Source organism: Crotalus tigris, unplaced genomic scaffold, assembly GCF_016545835.1.
Source record: "Crotalus tigris isolate CLP2741 ecotype Arizona unplaced genomic scaffold, ASM1654583v1 scf7180000017739.2905288, whole genome shotgun sequence".
Classification (NCBI taxonomy): Eukaryota; Metazoa; Chordata; class Lepidosauria; order Squamata; family Viperidae; genus Crotalus; species Crotalus tigris.
The window spans coordinates 84,330-107,061 of NW_024096605.1; the positions used below are offsets into that span (position 1 = coordinate 84,330).

The window sequence follows — 22,732 nt, forward strand, 5'->3', positions numbered from 1 at the left end:
TTGCTAATCAAAACTCTCCCTCTGACGCTTGTATTTGTACTGAGGGCAACTTCAGTCAATTCAATTTCTAAGGCATATTGCAGAAGACATCTGAACCACAGCAGGGTGAGACCATTCGCGCTACTTTTTATTTTTTTTTATTACATTTTTTTAAACTTCACATCTCCCTCAGAGAGGATCCCTGGGCGGTGTACACATAAAATATTAAAAACATAAAAAACATATATAAAATTTAAAGAGAGGCAAGTGATGTTAAACCTTAATTAAAAGACCACTTACAGCTTTAAACGACCTTTAGACCACCTGCAACTGCTTATTTGAAATATGAAAACATAAAATCAATATAGATTTTGCCCTGACTGCCACCAACGGACAATCTTTTATTTTGGAAACTCCAAAATACTGAATTGGATCTAGCTGAGCCAGAACAGACTCATTCAATCAATGGAATTCAAATTGCTAGGTAAGTATAAATAAATAGGACTGTAGACTCTTGTGAACAATATATTCTTTTATTGGTTTTTGTTAAGAAACCAGTTCTTTCAGTGGCTTCTTTACCTGTATCCAACACACTTACTGGCAACCTGAAATACTATTTTAATTGTCTTTCCCTTTTTTTTAATCAGACAACCTTTAATTATCAAACATTGCAAGATTGATTCCCACAGGAGTAGTTATAACTGAGGAGATTTGCATTTTGATTACTAGCTCATGCTGTTTTAGTTGCCCAGGATTAAAATAGTAACAGCTCTTCTCCTTCAGGTACCAAAGTGCATATAGGTGTCATGATAAAAACCAGGTTGAGAACAGAAATGTAGTTGATTGCTTTTAGCTATCTTACACATCCCTAAAATAGACATTTTGAAATGTCAGTACTATTATTTTCAGCCTGAATTAAGCTTTTCTCTAACCAGTTGTGCATATAACATACTGTTGGAAAAGCAAACAGCAATCAGAATAAATTATGCAAGTTAAATATATTTGGCCTATTTTGATATACCGGCATTTAGTATTTATTAATGTTTTCAAATAATTTGGAAAGTCTTTTCTCTAGAAAAAGTTTAGCAGAGAACAACAGAAAAAGGATCCCCAAAATGATTCATGGCAAATGCATGAGAGCTAGAAACATGCTTGTTTCTTTTAAAGAAAGTGAAGATTTTCAGAATAAGTTAGCATAAAATATGCAAATCCAGGCAACAAATTCTGTGGTTAGGTGGCAGTTTCAGCAAAACTGAAAAACACTGAAAAATGACAAAACTGACAGTAGAACACACAGTGAGTGTCAGAGGTAGATAACTAACTTCAGAGGCAGATAACTAACTCTAACATATTTCCAACAATTCACCAACAAGGAACAGATCACTATACCCTACCCCAGGACATGTCAAAAGAACCAGGCCTTTGTGGCTTTATGAAAGCACAAAAGAGTCAGGGCCATGCAGACTTCAGGGAGCACAGTGTCTACAGGACAGGCACAGCTGACAAGAAGATACATCTTCTCAATCCCACAAGATTGAGAAGATGCACGCTGGCTGAAAAATTCTGGGAGTTGAAGTCCACAAGTCACAAAAGGGCCAAGTTTGAAGTCCCCTGCTTTACAGCTTGGAGCACACCAACTGGTTCAGATTGTACTGGTCAAGCAGAAACAACTGGAGAAAGACAACCCTCCAGCTAACCATGTCCTAAGACTTGGACTAATCCAGTATGTTTCATTTTTCCACCAACTGTTCCTTCGTTCTACCTGCAGAAATCTTAAGAGCAATTCCTGTAGCTTGTCTCGTTAAAAGATGAGCTGTTGGGTCTACTTGAACTGTTGGGTCTACTTGAATCTTGGCAGGATTTGGTATTACAGAAAAGTAGGGAGAACACCAAAGACTCTCCAGGGTTAACTAAAAAAAAAGACCAAAAGGAACACACCTGTCGTGGAATCCGCCCATGATACCAAGCATGGCTCCGTAAATCATCACTGCTCATCTGCAATTCTTCTTCCAGCTCCTTCTTCAGTTTTTCTGGGGAACTGTCCATCACCTGCTTCTCCTTTAAAAACTGCAAAAGAGAACGAGATTGGAAGGCTGGGTTATGCCGAATCAGGCCGTAAACAAGCAAAAGAAAAGAAAAACCTACCAGTATCCAGCCAGAAACTTTCATTTTGCCTCACATGCCAGGAGGTCTGCAATAACCAGCATTTTGCCAGCTTTTGATCTTTAAGCTGCATTTGCTAAAACTACTGCTGGATGAGCAACTTAGGTAATGATTACTTGCAAAGGGGTGGATCACTCATGTCCCACCTGGATGTTTTGGGATAAGCATGAGTGTTCTGTGGTCATTTATGTCCCTTCCTGCAAGGAATGCAGAAAGAAAGTAAAAAAGGAACTGCACTTAGGAGAAAGAGCTGGCCTGAAGCAGAAGGTTCAAGTTTAAACCTGTTGATCAGGCAATGTACATTTACACTGAGTTTGCTCAGCATACACATTTTGGTTATGGAATCAATTCTTTTTCTAACTTTGCAGAAACCATCCTAAACCAGGATTTCTAGGTTAGACTCAGCCTTCCCAAACACCTCAAGGTGTAACCAAGTGTTCACACATTATGCAAATACACCTGAAAGGTCTTATGTGACCTGGTCAAGTTTGCGTGCATGTAACAGCAAAGACTAGTTTAAAGAGGTGTGAGGTGGGAGGCACCAAGTAAGCTTTGTTATGAGTTGTGATCAATGCATTTGAAACTCTATGATCAAGTTTTGTAAGTCCTGAACACCAGCTTTTGGGCCAATAATAAAAGAACTCTGCCTATGGTGCAGCAATCACTCACAAGTGCTTTATTATAATTTCACTACTTCACTATTTCTAATACATCAGTATGGTAACTATTACATAATCCTATTTTGCTTCCATATACCTATATGAAGGGCCTATTACTGACATATTTCCAGAAGCTTTGATCTCAGGTGCAGAAAGATTCCTATTCTCATAGCTTGTTTAAAGAATAAGCTGCAGTATATTGCAGACAGACTGAATAGCAGCGTGACTGACCTAATCTCTCAACCCCAGATTAAATGATTTTTTATGAAGCAGCAACACAATGCAGCGTGAAGCTCCTGGCTGCAGTACTCTATCATTGCTAATAATCCAGTTTTCCTTTGCTGGTCCATTGTGGATTTCTTAAAAACTGTAGAAACATAAAATCAATAATCCAATAATAACTTCATTCCTCCACATCTTCTTTCTGTCCTATTTTGCCTCCATATAGGTAGAGGTGAAAACTTAATAGTGTGTGGGAGAATGAAGTGTTAGACTAGTTCAGTGTTTCTCAACCTTGACAATTTTAAGGCATGTGGACTTCAACTCCCAGAATTCCACAGCCAGCAATGCTGGCTGTGGAATTCTGGGAGTTGAAGTCCACATGCCTTAAAATTGTCAAGGTTGAGAAACACTGGACTAGTTACAGTGGACCAGAAGAGAAAGTTGGACCTAGCTTTCTTCTTTCAACAACACAACTGACCAGGAGAGGGCAGTTTAAACTTCAAATAATCCTGAAGCAGTTTGGTATTAAAGCAAAATAGGTAGTGACAAGGATTTCATAATTACACAAATGCTTATCCCACCCTTGATACTGTTCTGAGAATCCTGATAATTAGGAGATGCAGAGTTAAATTAAACATGGGCTGCAACTTGTATTCTCCAGATGCTTTAAAGTTTCATGAATACTGCCATAGTGGTATGGGAATTGTAGTCCAGAGCATCAGGAGTACTCCAAGTTTCTGCATTAAACCATCTATGAATTAAATTAATCCTATTTTAATTTAATCCCCCTTCTTTAATTTACTTTTCTTAGATAACACACAGGGATTGCAGTGGCATTTTAATTAAAGTTATGTCTCTACACTTGCAGATTTTGCCTGAAATCAGGTATCAGTGTAAATGTAAAATAATTTTACTCCTTTCAGGACACATCTGCTTTCTTTCCTACTTTTGTCATTTACATTTTGCAACTTTACCCGAGAACACTGAAAGAGCAACATATCTCTTATAAAATCTCCAAATCATTATACATTATTGAATCATGAAAAAAAAATTCTTCAAAATAAAAGTTATCTGAAGCCACTGCTGCATAGGTTCTTGAAACAAAATTAGGAAATCAGGATACATTTGAAACGGAAACAGACTGTCCACCTCTGAGTTAAAGAATGTCTTGCCAGGAGTGGATAATCTATCACCCCTGAAGGCTGTATGTATTCTTTCAACTCCTTTCTTCCACTAAAAAGTCATCAGTTTCCCAGAGGAGAAGAAAAGATATCTTTAAGCTTTCAGATAGGCTTATTGTTCCCTCAAAATTAAAAGTATCCCCTCCGCAAATCTTCAGAAAATCCTAGAAATCATCAGGTAGGCAACCTTGGCTCTTTTATGACTCGTGGACTTCAACTCCCAGAATTCCTGAGCCAGCTGAGCCAGCATGGCTGGCTCAGGAATTCTGGGAGTTGAAGTCCACGAGTCATAAAAGAGCCAAGGTTGCCTACCCCTGGTAGAGACACTCAGGAAAACATCTGTGTTCCAGAAGCAATGTTCTTTTTTCTTGCTGAAGGTCTTTGTCAAATTGGAAATATAGTCAGCAATGACCCAGTTCTAATCAAGATGTCTCCAACTGTCCTCTCACCAACCTGCAGCTAATGTTTTTTTTAAAATAGATATTTCATATCTGTGAAAAAAGTGGAGAAACTCAGGACCCACAGGGGCCTCCTCATAATCAGCATTTTGACTAATCTGATCCCATCGGCAGCATTTCAAATATTTCAGTTTGACACAAAAGAGCAAAACACAAGACCTTCTGCAATTCAGCCTCCCTTGATTGAAACTATCAATGAAAAAGCCAACAAAAAAGAATAACAAGATTCTCAGGCATTTGTAGCATCCTGCTGTTTTCTAAAGAAATCTCTGCTTACAACGCCTGAGAAAGAAGCAGAACTAAGTAGCATTAAGTTGGAAACGCCATGAATGTATGCTAAAAGCTACCATACAATAATAACCACCGAAACATTTTTCCCATGACTACAGGCTTTTTTTTTCCTTTTTCTTTTTAAGCAACTTGGATGAATTCCCGGGCTTCTAGTGATGTGAATGAATCTTTATACTACTTGAAAGGCTAAAGGAGAAAAGTTCTTATTCTCTAATCTAGCCTTTCTATGAATAGTCTGAAATCCTGGGGGCTTCCACTTTCCTGGATTCTTCTTATAGCCATACAGTACTTTGATATATGGCGTTTTTAATGCACTTCCAACAATTGTCTTTTGGGATGTAGTTAATCTATTAAGAATTAGCATTTAATCAATGTTTGGCAAAACAGGTTTTTTTTTTAATTCAAACAACCCTTAATGTTGAATCAAACATGGCCATTAATTTTAGTAGACTTATTATTATTCTGAATCCAGGAGGAAGAGACCAGGAGGGACAACTTAGCTTAGGAGTGTCTGAGCTGCCTGTGGCCCATCAAGTCATTTTCTGTGGAGTGTAAATGTTGTATAGTTGTAGAGACATCTAGGTTGGATCACAGGAAGCGCTCCAGAAAGTACAGTAGCCTGAGGGTCTCAATTCAACCAAGTGGGGGGGGGGCTTTCCATGGCATCTTCTAGGCACAGGCAGCAGAAAGGTGAGACTTGACCAGGGAGATGGTCAGGAAGCTGAGTCAGGGTAAGGAGGAGGGCTGGGTTTTAGCCACCCTTCCACACAGTCTGGCTTTACTGAGCAAGAGGTGAAAAAGAGAGTGAAGATGTAAGCAATATCTTTCTGAAAGGAGGGAAATATCCATCTGCTCAGCAAAGAGATAGAAGAAAAACAAAAGCAGAAATAGACCAGATAGGAAATCCAGGAAGATTAAAACCAACTGATATAATACAGTATATTCTTTCTTTCCCATTTCCAATAATTTCTTTTCTTGATGTTTCTCATACTGTTGGTCTAATCCAGTGGTTCTCAACCTGTGGGTCGGGACCCCATTTGGGGTCGAACAACCATTTCACGGGGGTCGCCAAACAACGCAGTCCGCCATTTCCCCCCCCCTTTTCCTTAGCTGTGCTACTCCCTTTTATTCTATTGGCTTTTGAAAGCCAATAGAATAGACTCTCTTGAATAGAGTCTAATTCTATTGGCTTTCAAAAGCCAATAGGAATTGTCCAGGCTGTCTCTGCCCTGCTGAGCCCACCAAAATTCCCATTCTGCAAATGGTGCTGCACCAGTTGAGTAGTCCTCAACTTACGACCGGTTGAATAGTCCTCAACTTACGACCGGTTGGGGGTCACGGCATTAAAAAGGTTGAGAACCACTGGTCTAATCAATCTGCCTATTCTGTTCTGTTGGACACTTAGTCTTTCTATTTCATTCGTTCTCTCAAATTATTGTTATTGGTTTCTGTTTATGGTTAACACTTTCTATTGGATAACTACTGATTTTTGCCATTTGCGGTACTTCCTCCTCCTCCTCCTCCTCTTCCTCCTCCTCCTTCAACCTCAGTGAACTGGGAGTTTCTGCCTCAGCTGCTTCCAAATATTATCTCATTTGGAGTTTAAAAAAATGTTTCAGCCCCCTTTTGCTTTGGTAACAATTCTTACATTTCCATCACGGTCATCTGCCTTATGTTCTACACCAAATTTGAGCAGAATTCTAAGCTGATTTAATTTCATTCTAGATATGATCTTGGTATACTCCATTGGAAGATTTTGAAGGACCAGGTTGGGAATAGATCCTCCTGGGGAAAAAAGATTTTACTATGAGATTGACATCAACTTGACGCCACAAAATCACCAAAGTGGCCTATGAAGTGGCCATCTGACCATGACTTGTGACTTTACCGCTGGCCTCTCCATTGACTATGCTTGTTGGAAACCAATTATGAAGTGTGCAAATGGCAATCTCATGGCCATGGGACAATGTGATAGTCATAAATGCCCACTGTTTGCAAAGTGCCCAAATCTCGATCACATGACCATTGGGACACTGTGGCAGTTGTAAGTGCAAGGATAGGTCGTAAAGTTACTTTTTAAGCACCATTGTAAGTTCAAACAATTGCTAAACAGGACAGTTGTTAAGCAAGGGCTACTTGTAGGTCTCACAATGATTTGCATTTCAGATGCCTGGTTTATAAGTGAGAAAAGGCAATAAATTGCACTCTCTCTCACGCACACACACACACACACACACACACACACACACACCTCTTTTCATTTCTATTCTGCACTTTCCCACATTGCAAAAGGACAGATATTATGTTTCGCCTCAAGTTAAATCACATGGCAGATGACTTCCAGATGACCAACTTTCCCATCACCCAATTGTCTGATTTCAAAATAAAAGTAAAGTAACTTAAATAGGCTATTTCTTCATCAACAACAGAATGCTGCTGAAATCAGGCCATGTTTACATCTTTAGGACTTGGTAATGCTTTACAGTCAGCTAGACTGTAAGAACATCCTCCACAATTTATTCTGCACTCAAACCTAAAATCATTGGCTCCATTAGATGGTCACTAAAGTGGCAAGCTACCAATCACCTTATTCTGTCTATTGTATCTCCATGACCCCTTTATTTAGTTGTGACTTCTTGGTATCATGTTATAATACGAGGGGGGTTGGAAGGCATGGCAAGGCATGTGTTCCCTATAATGGCTAGCAAGACTGGAACGCTACACACTATCTAAGAACAGAACCTCCCCAATTGCAATGAACTCCACAACTGCCATAGCCAAGAGCCAAGACAAAATGGCAAGATCCCGGGGAAGGTGGATCCATTCATTTCAATGGTGCAACTGCATTCCATTCTGGATTATAGTGAGTGGGTCAACAATCCTTTGTAGATCTGGAGCACAAAGCAGCTTGAGGCTGGTCCCTTGTGGACCAACCTCTCTCATTTTCAGGGAATTATAGTCATGATGATCCAATAGAACAAGGGTAGTCAACTTTGGCTCTTTTATGACTTGTGGACTTCAACTCCCAGAATTCCTGAGCCAGCATGGCTCAGCTTGGAAACCTCTCCCTTTCAGCTCAGCGTGGCTGGCTCAGGAATTCTGGGAGTTGAAGTCCACGAGTCATAAAAGAGCCAAGGTTGACTACCCCTGCAATAGGATGAAGGACAGTAAACCATTCATTTCAAATGCTTAAGCAAACTGGGTTATCTGAAATGTGTTCTATGTATTTTGGTTTACTGAAGATTCACACTTTTCTTAGAAAAAAAAAACGAAATAAACTTCTTATCCACTTTGAGTAAACAGGAAGGGAGGCTGGACATAATATTTATGCTGCGTTTTGTTTTAATTATCTTCCTCCTCCAAATATTATTGACTTTTTCTTAGTTTTCCTAATGGGAGTATTTTATGCCATCTGTTCCTTAACATTTTAGTCAGCAATGTTACCTTAAAACATTTTTTCATCAATTTGTAAAATGTAAAAAACAACTGGACTTTATTTAAATGGTTAAAGAGTTAAAGATTTGATGATTTGCTAAATGATGCCTCCCAGATTTGGAATCTATGAAGAACTAACTATGAATATATTGTGCCCGGATTGTAACTAAAAAAAAAATATATCTGATGATGCAGCTATGGAAGAATGCCTGTATCCCGGACTCTATAAATACTGATTTAGTAAGATCTGTCATCTCTCACTCTTTGAAGTATGCTAGTATTATTCACAGTCCAGTCATTAAAAAAAAGTAGTTCCAAGACAAGCCTGAAGCAATTACTAGTGTGAGGAAGGTACCAGGTGATTTCTCTGTACAAAGATACTCTTATTTCTCCTCAGATTGTACACACTTTGTACTGAAGGAGAAATAATACCCAATAATATGATTACATGAGTTCTAGGTTCATTGTAGAAAAACTGAATCACAATGTGGAAAAATGGAAGAAAATTATAGTTTCAGTAGAATGATATCTAATATGGGCTTTTAGGTATAATTTAGGTATAGATATAATTCAAGTAGGATTTTGTTTTACTATTTTGACATGATTATATTTTGCTTAAGGTTTTTCTTTTTCATTTTCAAGTTTCTTTCGTTATTTTTTTCTCTTTGCTTTTGCTTTTAGGTAATTTATTATAGGCTTATTTTATTTCTCTTCAAGATAGATAGATAGATAGATAGATAGATAGATAGATAGATAGATAGATAGATAGATAGATAGATAGATAGATAGATAGATAGATAGATAGATAGATAGATAGACTTTCTTTTTTAAATTTATATAGGTTTTTATATAGTAATAATGTAGTCATATAGCTACACTGGTATTTACAGAACATCACAGATAACTGTTTTGAAAAAGAAATGTTAACTGTAATGTGTTTTAAGTTCAAATAAAATTAAATTAATGAACTAGATAGTAACTATTAGAGAGTTCATCAATAGCAGAGTGGACAAAGATCACCATAGGTTGGAATTTGAAACTGTTAGAGTTGGAATCAAATAGGCAATCCTTTTCCCCTTTCTCTTTTGGCACCAGCTGGAATCAGGAAGCAGAAGCCCTGAGAAGGCTCTCAAAAATTAGTAGGCATTTATGACACATCAGAAACCTGAGGACCTTCTGCAGGGAGTGGAAAATTCAGCAATTTCTCAAAGGGAGCCATCAGATAGGTTTTGGGTCATGACAGAAGCTTGAAGGAAGACAAGGGGGCATAACAGCTTGATCCCAAAGAGAAGCTGCAAATGAGTAGAACAATTGTACCAAGAGTATTTGTAAATTCCCAAAATATTAATAAATATTTGCTGCATAACCTCTACAAAGACATAGAAGAAAAAAAGAAAAAAGGTTAGGTTGTCCTCATCTAACAGTAGCACTTTATGCAATGACCACAGGGTTGAAGGCTATGACTGGATGGAGTGAGACAATAGGGAATCCTTATGAACAGACTTAAGGAATTTTGAAAAGTGCTAAGAGAAAGGAAGGAAAGAAAGAGAACAATGAAGCAGGAGAAATAAATAAATAAATAAATAAATTTAGTAAAGCAAAAGGACTATCGAGTCAAGGATGATATACTAATATTGTGTGTATGAAAAAGAAACTAAGAATGAGGTCTAGTTGCATAGTAGCCACGTGGGCAAGGCTCCCATAAATCAATGCTAGAACACCTAGAACTTCTGAACTGAACAAGCATATAACTGAGGCATGTGAAATACAGAAAATACATTGAAGACCTTTCTTTCTCTTAATGGAAAAACCAAAGTTTGGCTCTGCTTCCAAATATAGCCCTAGCAAACTAGATAGGCTCTGAGTTGTAAACAAATAGGAAACATAGAAAGACTTGGCACATAAAATAAGCAAGGATCCTCCAGTAAATTGTCCCTTGCTTTCCTTGTAAAGTACATAATGTCAAATCGTTCTTCTGGCCACACATCTGGCTGTAATTTAATGTTCCATTTGCCAACTTGGCTGATTTAGTCGCATTTATCAAAGATAAAAATAGATCCGCAAAAAGGTAACCCGCATGTGAGGTTAGTCAGAACAAACTAGCTGTCCAAAACCTCTATTTTCTCATTCCCCGGTCTTGGCTTTCGTGATTAAGTTCTTTCATGATTAAAGGCTTGGGACAGCCATGCTGCCACATTTGTGAAAATGACTCCATTCACTGGGAATCATAAATCCCAGAAATCTATTACTGTTTGCAACAAAATGATAAACATACTTCAGATGTCATCTCATTAGGTTCCCAAGCAGTAGAACTGGTTATTCTTTGCTGCAAAAGCTACAATGAAGACCAAACACATCTTTATATGTATTTTCAAACTAAAAATTGCATTTGATAAAAGACAGGACACTTTGATTGGGGCTCAGATCTTGTTCTTCTGAAAAAGACTAGGGCAATTCCACATTACTTGGTATGATTAGCAAGACAGATTCTGTTTCTTCCCCTGGTTGCTACTGGCAATCCAAGTAAATTTTCAGCAACTATTGGTGACTCTCCCTATAATAAGCAGACCCTTCTAATTTCCATACTGTTCATTATACCTCACAAGTCCCTTCTGGTTGTCTTAATTTTACAGATGCTAATATATTAGTCCTAATTGGAGTCATGATCTGAGCCCATCATCTCTCAGGCATATATTCTAATTTTGGATAGCCAAAATTAGATATAGAAGATAATTTTTTCTATATTCAGAGAAGTTTAAAATATAATTTCCGTGACTTTTATTAAACCGGAAGGAATGAAAACCTTCAAAGCTTTACAGTGAATATACCAAACCTATTTTAAGCAGCTGGAAACCTGTTAAATAAGAACTTATATCTGAACAAGGCCAGCTGGGTTTCTTTATAAAATGCTGCCCTTTCTCCTGTTCCCTGAGATAACATGTAGACTGAACCAATGGAAAGTTACCATGACAACACACAGCATCATTTTAAGTATTACAGACTCACAGCAAGATAATCAGCACAGTCAAGAACTGTATTTATGATTCTGCTTTGATAGCAAATGTAAAGCCCCAACATTCACATGGATGCTTTGATTCTAGCCAAAATCAAACAACAGCCTTTACCCTCTTAATTTCAATCTAAACTCCCTTTATTAAACTGCAGTCTTTGCATCAGGAGCAACCTTTTCTCTGATTATTCTGACATTGTTTCTCAGATAATTTCTGGGCTTCTCTTTGTAGTTTGCATAAATCTTTCCCATCCTGGCACTTTCTACCTGTGTTAAATCCAAAGATAATTTGATTGAGAATTCTGAGAACCGTAATCCCAGCATGTGTGGAAGACCCTGGATTGAGGAAGATGGCTTACATCCACTTGACAAAAAACATCCTAGAGAGCTTTTTCAATAACTGCAATTAGACAATTTTAAACAGCTATATTGGGGTCTTATGGGATTGGAACATTCTCTTTAAGGCTATCAGTATTACTCCCATTATGAGGCATGAAACATTTTTCCTGTCTTTCTTCTTTCCTTGCTAATCTTGATTAAAAATAATGCAGCTTGTACAAATCTCATTTTTATCACCATTGTGATTACATGAATAAAACTGATTTTGCTTCTGTTGTTTGACTGCTGACTACACTTAAGGAGCATTGAGCACAAAATGGATAAAACAAGCCTCTATAATGATATCTTTTCATCATCAAGTATCACCCACTACTAAATACCTTTTAAAAATCAGAAATGAAGACACTGTTGTTAGCTAGTCAATTTCAAGGCCTTGGCATACTCAGGCCAGCCCATTTCCTTTGACCATTGCCACAACCTGTCACTCACTACTGTAGAGGCAGTCTTAATTATTTTGGTGGCTACTAATTATGACTGTTACATCCTTTAAAAAGTATCAGAAACAAGATGATTGGGCCACTTTAATGAGAAATCCAAGGAAGAGAACACTGAATTAGGTAAACTGATCTGATCCAACACAATAACAGGGTTGTTACTGTTGTTGTTAAAAGCTTCACATTTGGATAATGATGTTATATTCTTATTAAAAATAAGTATTTTCGAATTTGTTATCAAAAATGTTGCAGAACGATAGCAAGCTTTTTGTTAGACAATCTTCTTTTAAATATGTTTATTTTTTAAGATGGAAACAACAAAAAAGTACATTTAAAATTAAAGGAAACATCTAATTACTAATACTATATATATATAATTTTCAATAACCCTTAAATAATATATATTTCATACAATCAGACCTGTAAAAAAACCTCACTCTATTTTTTAGCTTTTTCTTTTCTTTGCAACTTCATTTTCAAACAGAGATGCTTGAAAAATTCAGTCTTTGAATTTCCTCATAAATTGACTTGATCTGCAGCTCCTTGATTAGAGATATGAAAAGAATAGCTTGTGCATTTCTCCAAATATTTTGAAATAGTTTTAGTTTAAAATCTATAGCCAAATATATGTAAAAGTACATTTTCAAATTAAACATGTTTTAAGTGGGACTTTGGAAATTTATCCCAAAAACATATTTGAGAGCCAATACAATTTCAGTTGCATTATTCAGGCAATTTTGATGCACATTAAGAATAAAATTGCAATTTAATGTGGACACAGAATTGAATGAAAGTACATAAGCTAAACACATACAAAAATAAAGTACACATGTTTAGTCTGAAATGATCTAGTTTGTTATTTTAAGTTACTACTATTTCTAATGACTATTTCTGCAAAAAGCTTAGGATGGCGTAAGTAGTAAGTCATTTCATGCATATTTTAATACTGTAATCTCAACTGCTACTAATCTTTAGACACTCTTTTTGCTTAATATTGTAGACTACCTACCTTGACCCCAAGAATGGAGTTCTGATGATAAAAGCAACACAGAGATGCCATGAATGTCTGAAAAGCATTACAGTCCTTAAACATTTTTTTTCTTTTGTCCCATTGACCAAAACCTCCCATGGAGAACAAAATGGATGGTCCCTCCCAGCTACGTCCAAGAGCTCTTACTCAGCTCTTGTGCTGAGTTGTTGTCCACTGGGGCTCCTACACTCCCCACCTCATCCTTTCATTCCAGGCTGAAAACTGATCCTGTCATCTGTACCGTTCTCACTTCCATCAACCATGGGATCAGTGACATCAGGGGACTTTATTCAGCCTGCTAATGAAACTTTAAACCCTTGGAGGACGTTGCTTTCTCTCTCTCTCTCTCTCTCTCTCTCTCTCTCTCTCTCTCTCTCTCTCTCTCTCTCTCTCTTTTCCCTATTTTGGAATCTCCCAGATTACGACATAAGCGGGCAACAAAAAACTCTGCACCTTTTCTTTAGCAACAAAATCTATGGTCCCAGGAAGATTTTCTAAGTCTAGCTGTTCCTCAGCAGATACACACCTAAATGTCCACGATGAGATCAGTAATGCTGATAGATACACAAGCAATAAGGGGAAGGGACAGTTGTCTAGAGGGTTGCATGGCTCCATTATTCTTCACAATCAAACAGGTTGTTGTATCTTGCAAGCAGGTAACCAAAGGTGTGGGGTGGAGTGGGGTGGGAGACAAGACTATTTGCTTTAAATTAGAAAGCTTTCCTGCAGCCATATCAGAGAGAAGGAAGTAACATCACAAAGGGCCTCTTTAGCGTCACTGTAATAAATGCAGCCTTCTGCTCTTTTAATTAAATGATCAGCCACTGATTTTCCAAACTCAGCGAGGGCAGGGCAGTCTTCCGGAAAGCAACACTTAAGGATGCTTGCCCTGAACAACTTGAGGTCTTGACTTCACTACCCAAAAGAGCTACAGGAGTTTTGCCCTGTATTTTAAGGTTTGCAGGCTTCAGACGTTGAAAGGAAAGCATGTCCCTTTGAAATCTAAGATTAAAATAAACTTTGTAATCAAATGTCAAGCAGGGCATGTCCTCTGCAATTGCTTTGCAGAGAAAAGCTCTAAATAAAGCTATAGCAGGAGTGTGTTTTCAACCTTTAATAACAGGCTGTCCTTTAATAACAAGATGTCCTTCACGCTGACTGCAGTGTGTCAAAATCAGAGAACAGAATCCCGTAGAAAAGGATTTGCAGAGCAAATGACTCCAGTAAAGCACAACCGCCAACATCAGAGCTGAATGCCTATAATCTCAAAGAAAACACCTTTCAAATCATACAATCAGATTTTAGTTTCAGCAAAGTCCATCCCCTAACTCTAATGTCACATTGCCTAGTATCTTACCTTTAATTAAGACCAGCTTTGAAGAAATACTCTTAGAAAAATCTAAGAAATCCAGTACTGTAATCCAAAATCTAAATCTAATAAAGGTTCAGACTTTAGAGCAAGTCATTTGGATTCCAAAGCTACCTTTGACATGAGAAAGAAGAAAGAAATTTAGATTTTTCTGTTTACAAGACCCTTCAAGCTGGAATGCTCTCCTGTATCAAGTCCTTGCCAATAGAAAGCTAGCACAAAAAGTTCCATCATAATAATTTTCACTGCTTAGGCACACATGTCCTTGAACTTCATTTTTCTTCAAGGCTGAAGCATGTATTTTTAATGTGAACATTCCATAAAACAGACAATGCTCAAAAAGATTTTTTTAATAAATAGCGACCAGAATTTTTGACCACAAGATATTTATTATGAGATAATCATTTAAATAGCCTTAACAATGTAGTCATCCATTTATAGTCATGAGAACATCATCCATCCCATGGTTAATTTTAGATAGAATTAGAAGTCCCTTGTGAAATAAATGAATCATAACTTGTCCATGAAGCCAATTGATAGAAATGTTTATATGAATAGCTCCTTTCTTAATAGCCTTGTGCTGTGTAGTTTTTGCCAGACTATACATATTTTTGCTCTCTCTGCTACTTGAACGGAGAAGTGTAGCTCTAATACAAGATTTGAAAATCTAATCATGATATAAAAAGAGTTATTTGGCTTAATTACTATTCTAGTTGGGTAAAAGTTTATAATAATCCAATTGTTGATTTTGTTAACTTGCCTTGAGTATTTTTTAAAGGAAAATATAACTGTAACAAAGCAACAGCCCAATGTTTCTAGTTTCACAGACAAATATTTGGAAAGGAACACTGAGGTACAAATGAGGCCTTCTCTTGTGTAGTTCCACAAAGCCTTTAAATCTGCCTTTGGTATCAGGTCTGGAGTTAATAGATTGAGATGAGGTTGCCATGCCTAGTTTTAAATTTGTTTGTAGTCTGGGCTGTCTTATTTTATTTTGTTTATGTTTTTAATTGTTTTACTTATTATAGTCTGTAAGCCGCTGGACTGGCAACTTATATTTAATCAAGTTAATAACTTTGTTCTTTAATTGCAGTGTCACGTCAGAAGCAATTGCTTAATTTCGCTTATCCTTGTGGTAAACTAGGATAGTCTATATGGTCCCAGTGGTGTTGCCCTTTTAGAAAGCCATAAAGATCTAGCTTATTTAACAGTGCCTGAGATAGGGCAATTTATGACCTAACTCGTGGCTGTGCTTGTATTACTATTGCTCAATGTGGGTGGTTTTGATTTGCTTAATGCTGGTTATATTTAGCCCATTTTAAATTATTTTATCATAATTGCTTTGGTGAATAAGGCAATTAATAAATTTTTTAGCTAAATAAAAATATAAACTCCTAGAATTCTCAGCAATGAACCAGCTGCCTGGAAAACACTGGAGCTGAAGTCTGGCTCTCTGGGGAATGCTAGGCAGGAAAAGGTTACCGTAAATGCCGGTGTACAAGGCGACCCGGTGTATAAGACGACCCCCGTCTTTATAGCCGGGCCGCATTCCTAGAACGGCGTCTTATACGCCGGAAACTACCAATATTTCCGGCGTATAAGACGACTCGGCGTATAAGACGACCCCCGTCTTTGGCGCCAATTTCAGTGCTCGCGGAAGTCGTCTTATACGCCGGCATTTACGGTAATGAACTAAAGAAGCATCTCTTCATATGCAATTTATTTTTGGAGGCCCAAATGAAGGTAAGAAGATGGATGCATGGGAAAGGATCTTCTAAATCAGTGGTTCTCAACCTTTTTAATGCCGCGACCCCCAACTGGTCGTAAGTTGAGGACTACTCAACTGGTACAGCACCGTTTGCAGAATGGGACTTCTGGCGGGCTCAGCAGGGCAGAGACAGCCTGGACAATTCCTATTGGCTTTTGAAAGCCAATAGAATTAGACTCTATTCAAGAGAGTCTATTCTATTGGCTTTCAAAAGCCAATAGAATAAAAGGGAGTAGCACAGCTAAGGAAAAGGGGGAAAAAATGGCGGACTGCGTTGTTTGGCAACCCCCGTGAAATGGTCGTTCAACTCCAAATGGGGTCCCGACCCACAGGTTGAGAACCACTGTTCTAAATGATGTTACCCTATTCATGAAATGCCCTTTCTGAAGACATCTGCCCTGGTGCCTTTCTATTTCCTTTACTGTGCTAGATACTTCTTTTAGATATTTCAGCTTTTAAATCCTGCCTTGCAAAAAGAATTCTAATGTCCCTTGTTGTAACAGCTATTCTTTGGCATTTTACATTTCCCTCTTTTCTGTGTAGATTACTGTTGCTGGTTTTATTTACTGATTTTTACATAATCCATCTAGAAAACATCACTTGAGTGTCTTAAAAATGTAATAAATATCAATATTATATTTTCCCTCTAAATCTATTAACCAAGTTTACATAGGGATTGGCCTTCTTAGCTGTTAAAATCCACAGGAGATACCTGTAAATAAACTATAAGCACAGGCCAAAAAAAGCATCAGTAACATCCTAAGTGAAACCATTACACAATTGCTATATATTCTATAAATAAGGTACAGGCAATTTGCAAGTCTCTGATTCCTCACTAGTCATTTATAATGTGTTATAGCAGCTCTCAGTCATTATTGTGGCTGTATCAAGCTTGTCTTCAGTACCAATGCTGCAGATTGTTTCATGGATGATTATTACAGCCCATAAGATGCTCTCAATCATTAACAGGGCAATAGTCTAAGTGATCAAACCTTTGGGGAGTCCACGGAACAAGAGAGACTGGGGGGAGGTGGGGGAGAAAGCAAAATTAGTGTGTGAGAGAGAAAAGGAGAAGCAGAAGAATGACCCACATATTTTTGGCTGTGACCATCCCCCTGTTGCCATTTTGTCCCCAATCTATAACTCCACAGGAATGTGATTTTCAAACAGCAAAAGGTTCCCTGAACTGGCTTATAAAGATATAATTCAGCAGTTTCTTTGACAATTGCTTTGGTGTACATGGGTTTCCAAACTAATCATAGCAGGCTAAATGAATGAAAAATCCATTCTATAATAGACTTGCCATTGCACGTGGTAACTGCTTGTGACGATGTTACACAGGGCCTTTGATTCTCTAGAACTGATTCTTTCTCTCCAGAGACTCTTACAACCTTCACAAGTACAGATGGAATTGCTACTACTAATATATTTTGTTGCCTTGGAAATCAGGATTTGCTATCATTTTTGGAAAATAGGTGACTTTTTCAAATTAGACTGCCGATATGAATCAGTAGGCTTTGATAAAGCTCTGCTACGGGTGCTGTTTCTAATTAAGCAGTTTCCCCCTGCAAAACATTTCATATTCAAGTTTCCTTTGTTATACAATTTGAGCCCATTTCTAAATTCCACATGCTGAGAACATGGACTCTGGCTCCCCCATATGGCTAAGAGCTATAGGCTGAAAATATATTCTTTGGGGAAAAAACATTTTTTCAAAATCAATTCAAATTTATTACAGCCCTAAGGCTAGATACAAACAAAATATTGAATAAAAGAAGTATGACATCCTTCTATGCACATACGCATAAGAGAAAAATAGATAAGTATAATGAAGTCTAAAATTCATGAAGAGCATAGTTACTAGTAAAATAAATCCAAATAAAAATACTATTATAAAGTTCCAATCCTAAGTAATGGTACAGCGTATCAGAAAAATGGTAGCCCAGAACTGGGAGACTGGAGAGGAAGGGGGAAAAGGTTGTAGTATAGTTGATTTATTGTGCTCCTTTAAAAAAACAGAAGTGTTTGATGAAATTAGTAATAATAATAATAATAATGAATGAATGGTCTCAAGACAAAGCTACATAAGCATGTGCCTGCACAGTTACACGTTCACATATATGATGCCTCCATTTTACAAGCAGGGCATGCATTCCAATTGCCTTAAAGAGGCAACACATTTTCCTCAGGCTAGTATTTTATCCCATTTGCTCTATATGGCTCCCTATTTTGACATAAAAATGTCCTTTTATTTTTATTGAGGGAGGGAAATGCCAACTTTTACTGCTTCCCAGTGAGCCTTGGGCTCCAAAGCTTAGCTTTTTTATAATACCAAGAAATTCCTCAATTGAAAAGTCCTCAATCATTTTGGATTGATGGGGAGAAACTACCCCAAAGCTATTTTACTTCCTCTGAATTTATTACATTCCCTCAGTGCCTGTAAAAAGAAACTACTTTTCTCAAATTCCTTGCTTCTTGCCTCTTCTGAAGTCCACTCTACAGATTTATTTATTTATCAATTTTTTTATACCAACGACTTTGTTTGTTTGTCCTAGTCAAAAATAAGAGTTACTAAGATATCATCTTAGTAAATAATAAATCTATCCACTAAGATGTATGCCAGATCTCCACATGCTAGCATATAGCATTACTGCTCCCCAAACATGTGAGATTTTAATTGCATCCAAATACACATTTTCCCTTCAGATATAGACACTTGATAGCAATCATCTTTACAATTTTAATTTTTAAGCTATTATACTGGACCATTTTAGCTCAATGAAGTAGTGTCAATCATTTCACAATACAAATTCAATATAAAGTATTACAAATGAAATATCTTTTGGAAAAACTCTTTTAATTCTTTTACCATCTGCAGTTTTGTAGGATTTCAACAAATGCAAAATATCTAGCTTTACATCAACACAAACCTATTCTAGGTTTAGAAACTATTTCTATACATATTTTTGGCAATATTTTAAAATCCAGGAGTTTTGAATAATAAGTTCCAAATATAGAATCAGGTAAAATCAGTATAGAGAAAACAACTCCAAATCTGAAGACTTGTTTTGAAATACATCTTACAGTTTGCAAGCAGGTGGTTACCAATTCTTGTACTTTCTCTTCCGTATTGCAAGAAATGCCAGTTTGATTTGTTACACTAGAGGGCAGCATACTATTACAAGGAACATGCTTTGGAAATATTTCTAATTAAATTTAACATAAATTATTATAATATTTATAATTAAATGTAATATAAAATAATATATCTAATTACATTTAAAAATTAGGTACTATTTCTAATGGAATTCATTTCTTTGTTAACTTTAAATGCATAAACTAAATGCCTGGAATTTAAAAACTGCAAAATATGAACATCTATATTTGCAAAATTATGATGTATGATGGCCTGGATAGTAAAAGAAATAGAAGAAGAGTCCCTCTGGGAAGGTAATAGGCAGTTCCAAAATGTAATAGCAAGATGATAGATAGATAGATAGATAGATAGATAGATAGATAGATAGATAGATAGATAGATAGATACATACATACATACATAGATACATAGATACATAGATACATAGACAGACAGATTCTGATTTCTGTTTGAATTCAATATTGCTGCTGAGAAAACTGCAAATGACAGATGTCAGGTTCAACTTCTGACGCTGAGCATTGGAACTTCCCTTGCTTATCTAACACTTGTATAACCCTGATCATGACTCTTTCACTTTCAGCAGGTAGGACGTCATATTTTGGAAGAAATACCAGAAATCTAACAAAGTCATCACTGGCAAGTTTCTACAAGCGTAGTATTATATTACCTTCCTGAGGCTAGGATTAACTGAAAGTCAAGTCATTGGAATGACTGTTCCAAGAGACATACTGTATTCAAAAGAGATTCTGCGATGGCTAATTCATGTCTCTCCATAACTTAACTGCTTCTCTCCATGTCTTGTATTCTGAGTTGACAAAATATAGGTTGTAGTCTTCTTTGTGTAATATCCCTTCGTATTTCCCTCAGTCACTTTTATCAAAAGCCATTCTTTCTTTGTAGGCCAAATTTTCAATTGCCACCCCGGTTCCTTTCTTTGCATTTGGTTCGTTTCCTTCCCTTGGTCTGCCAAATGGAGAACACTGAGATAAATTTCAAATTGTTTGAGAAGGGGCGTTGTCTTACCTGAACGCCTTTTCTCAGCAGGATGATGTAGAGTCCAAATGGATGGGTTCTATGACGGCCTTCCTGCCTGGCAGACTGGTTAAAAACTTCGGCCACACCCCTTCCTTTGGGCGTGACCCCAGTTTTGACTTAGGCGAGAAACTTTGTTGGAATTAACCTTGCAGCTCTTTATTATATCTTTATTATAACCCGGCCTAGACCTATCCTCTGGGTGGGCTTGGACTCTACATCATCCTGCTGAGAAAAGGCGTTCAGGTAAGACAACGCCCCTTCTCCAGCAGGATGGCTGTAGAGTCCAAATGGATGGGACATACCAAAGCCCTCATGTCCCCCTGGGCGGGAATGTCTAGGCTACCGAACTCTGAGCAGATACGACTTGTTGAAGAACTCTTCTGCCAAAAGCCGCGTCTGCTGCTGCTAGGGAGTCTAAACGGTAATGTCGAATAAAAACCGAAGGTGAGGACCAGGTTGCGGCCCTGCAAATCTCTTCCACCGGAGCTTGCGTTAGCCACGCCGCAGATGTAGCTGCGCTCCGAGTTGAGTGAGCAGTCACCTGAGTGGGTGCTGGCAAATCCTGTGAGACGTAGGCCTGCGCTATGCAGGCTCTGATCCACCTGCCTATGGTGGAAGGAGATACCTTCTTTCCCATAGTTGCTGGTTGAAAGGACACAAATAATGCTTCAGTCTTTCGGAAAGCCGAGGTGCGTTTCACGTAGAAACACAGCGCTCTCCGCACGTCCAGCTTGTGCCATCTGTGTTCTAGTCTATGTTTGGGTCTTGGACAGAAATCAGGAAGCGAAAGTTCCTGAGATCTGTGAAAGATGCTATTTACCTTCGGAATGAAGGTCGGGTCTGGTCTAAGAACGACCCTGTCTTTGAAAAAGGTACACAGATCCTTCCTTACTGACAGTGCTGCTAGTTCTGAGATTCTTCTTGCTGAAGTAATTGCCACAAGGAAAGCTACCTTCAGTGATAGGTGATGGAGTGAGCATGTTTCAAGAGTTTCGAAGGGTGCTGATGTCAAGGCTAGAAGGACCTTAGGCAGGTTCCAGGACGGGTACCTGTGTATGACTGGGGGCTTTGTGTTAGATGCCCCTTTTAAAAAGGCATTAATAGATGGATGCTGTGCTAGGGAAGTTAAGTTGTCGCAGGAGAGTACAGTTGAGAGGGCCGATATCTGTCTGCGGATAGTATTGACTGACAGGCCCTTATTAAGACCCTCCAGTAGGTAATCTAGGATATTGGGAATAGATACTGCGGTCGGGTCTAGGTGAAGCGAAGCGCACCACCTACAAAATCCCTTCCACGTAGCGTCATAAATCCTATTAGTGGACGCTCTTCGTGATGCCTGTATGATCGATATCACCCCTGCAGAATAAGAGTGTTTAGTTAAGCTTTGCCGCTCAAATGCCAAGCGGCTAGTTGTAGCCACTGGGGATCTGGGTGTACAAGCTTGCCCTGACTGAGTTTTACCTTGTCCGGGGGGATCCTCCACGGAGGTGATATCGAAAGGTCCACGAGGTCGGCAAACCACGGGCGCCGTGGCCAGTGAGGGGCAATGCAGACCATTTCTGCGCCCTCCAGGATCATCTTGCGTATGGTTGCCGGTATTAATGGCAGTGGTGGGAAGGCGTACAGGAGTTGCGCCGGCCACCGGCACCTGAGAGCATCCGTTCCCTCCGATCCCGGGGGACTCTGGAGAAGAACCTGGGGAGCTGTGTGTTCTTGTGGTTGGCAAATAGATCTAGGTGCGGTTGTCCGAACCTCCGGGAGATCTACTCGAAGAGAGCCGGGTCCAGACGCCATTCCGACTGGTCCACCTTGGCTCTGCTCAGGGAGTCTGCCTGGGTGTTTGTCTCCCCTGAGATGTGTTCCGCTCTGATGGAACTCACATTGGCTTCTGCCCACCGAGACAGAGCCAATGCTTCCTTCATTAGTTCCACTGATTTCGTTCCTCCCTCCTTGTTTACATGCGCCTTGGCTGCTACATTGTCTGTAAGCACGAGGACGTGCCTCCTCGTTACTAGGTGTGAGAAATGACGGAGGGCCAGGTGTATGGCCCGGAGCTCTAGCCAGTTGATGCTGTGTGACAGGTCCTTCTGACCCCACTGGCCCTGTGATATCTGGGTCCCCAGATGGGCTCCCCATCCGAAC

The 22,732-nt window shown here is 38.5% G+C and overlaps 1 protein-coding gene across 3 annotated transcripts in view; it reads right to left on the bottom strand.

Moving 5' to 3' along the window:
* The window catches only part of BCAR3 (BCAR3 adaptor protein, NSP family member), a 104,401-nt gene that overhangs the window by 29,063 nt on the left and 52,606 nt on the right, over positions 1-22,732 (bottom strand). For 2 of the 3 annotated variants that reach the window (XM_039339743.1, XM_039339742.1), the window contains one exon: positions 1,918-2,046. In XM_039339743.1, the coding sequence (XP_039195677.1) occupies positions 1,918-2,046 (129 nt within the window). Of the gene's footprint in view, positions 1-1,917; positions 2,047-13,240; positions 13,567-22,732 lie in introns of those variants that run through there. The other variant, XM_039339744.1, reaches the window with a different exon arrangement.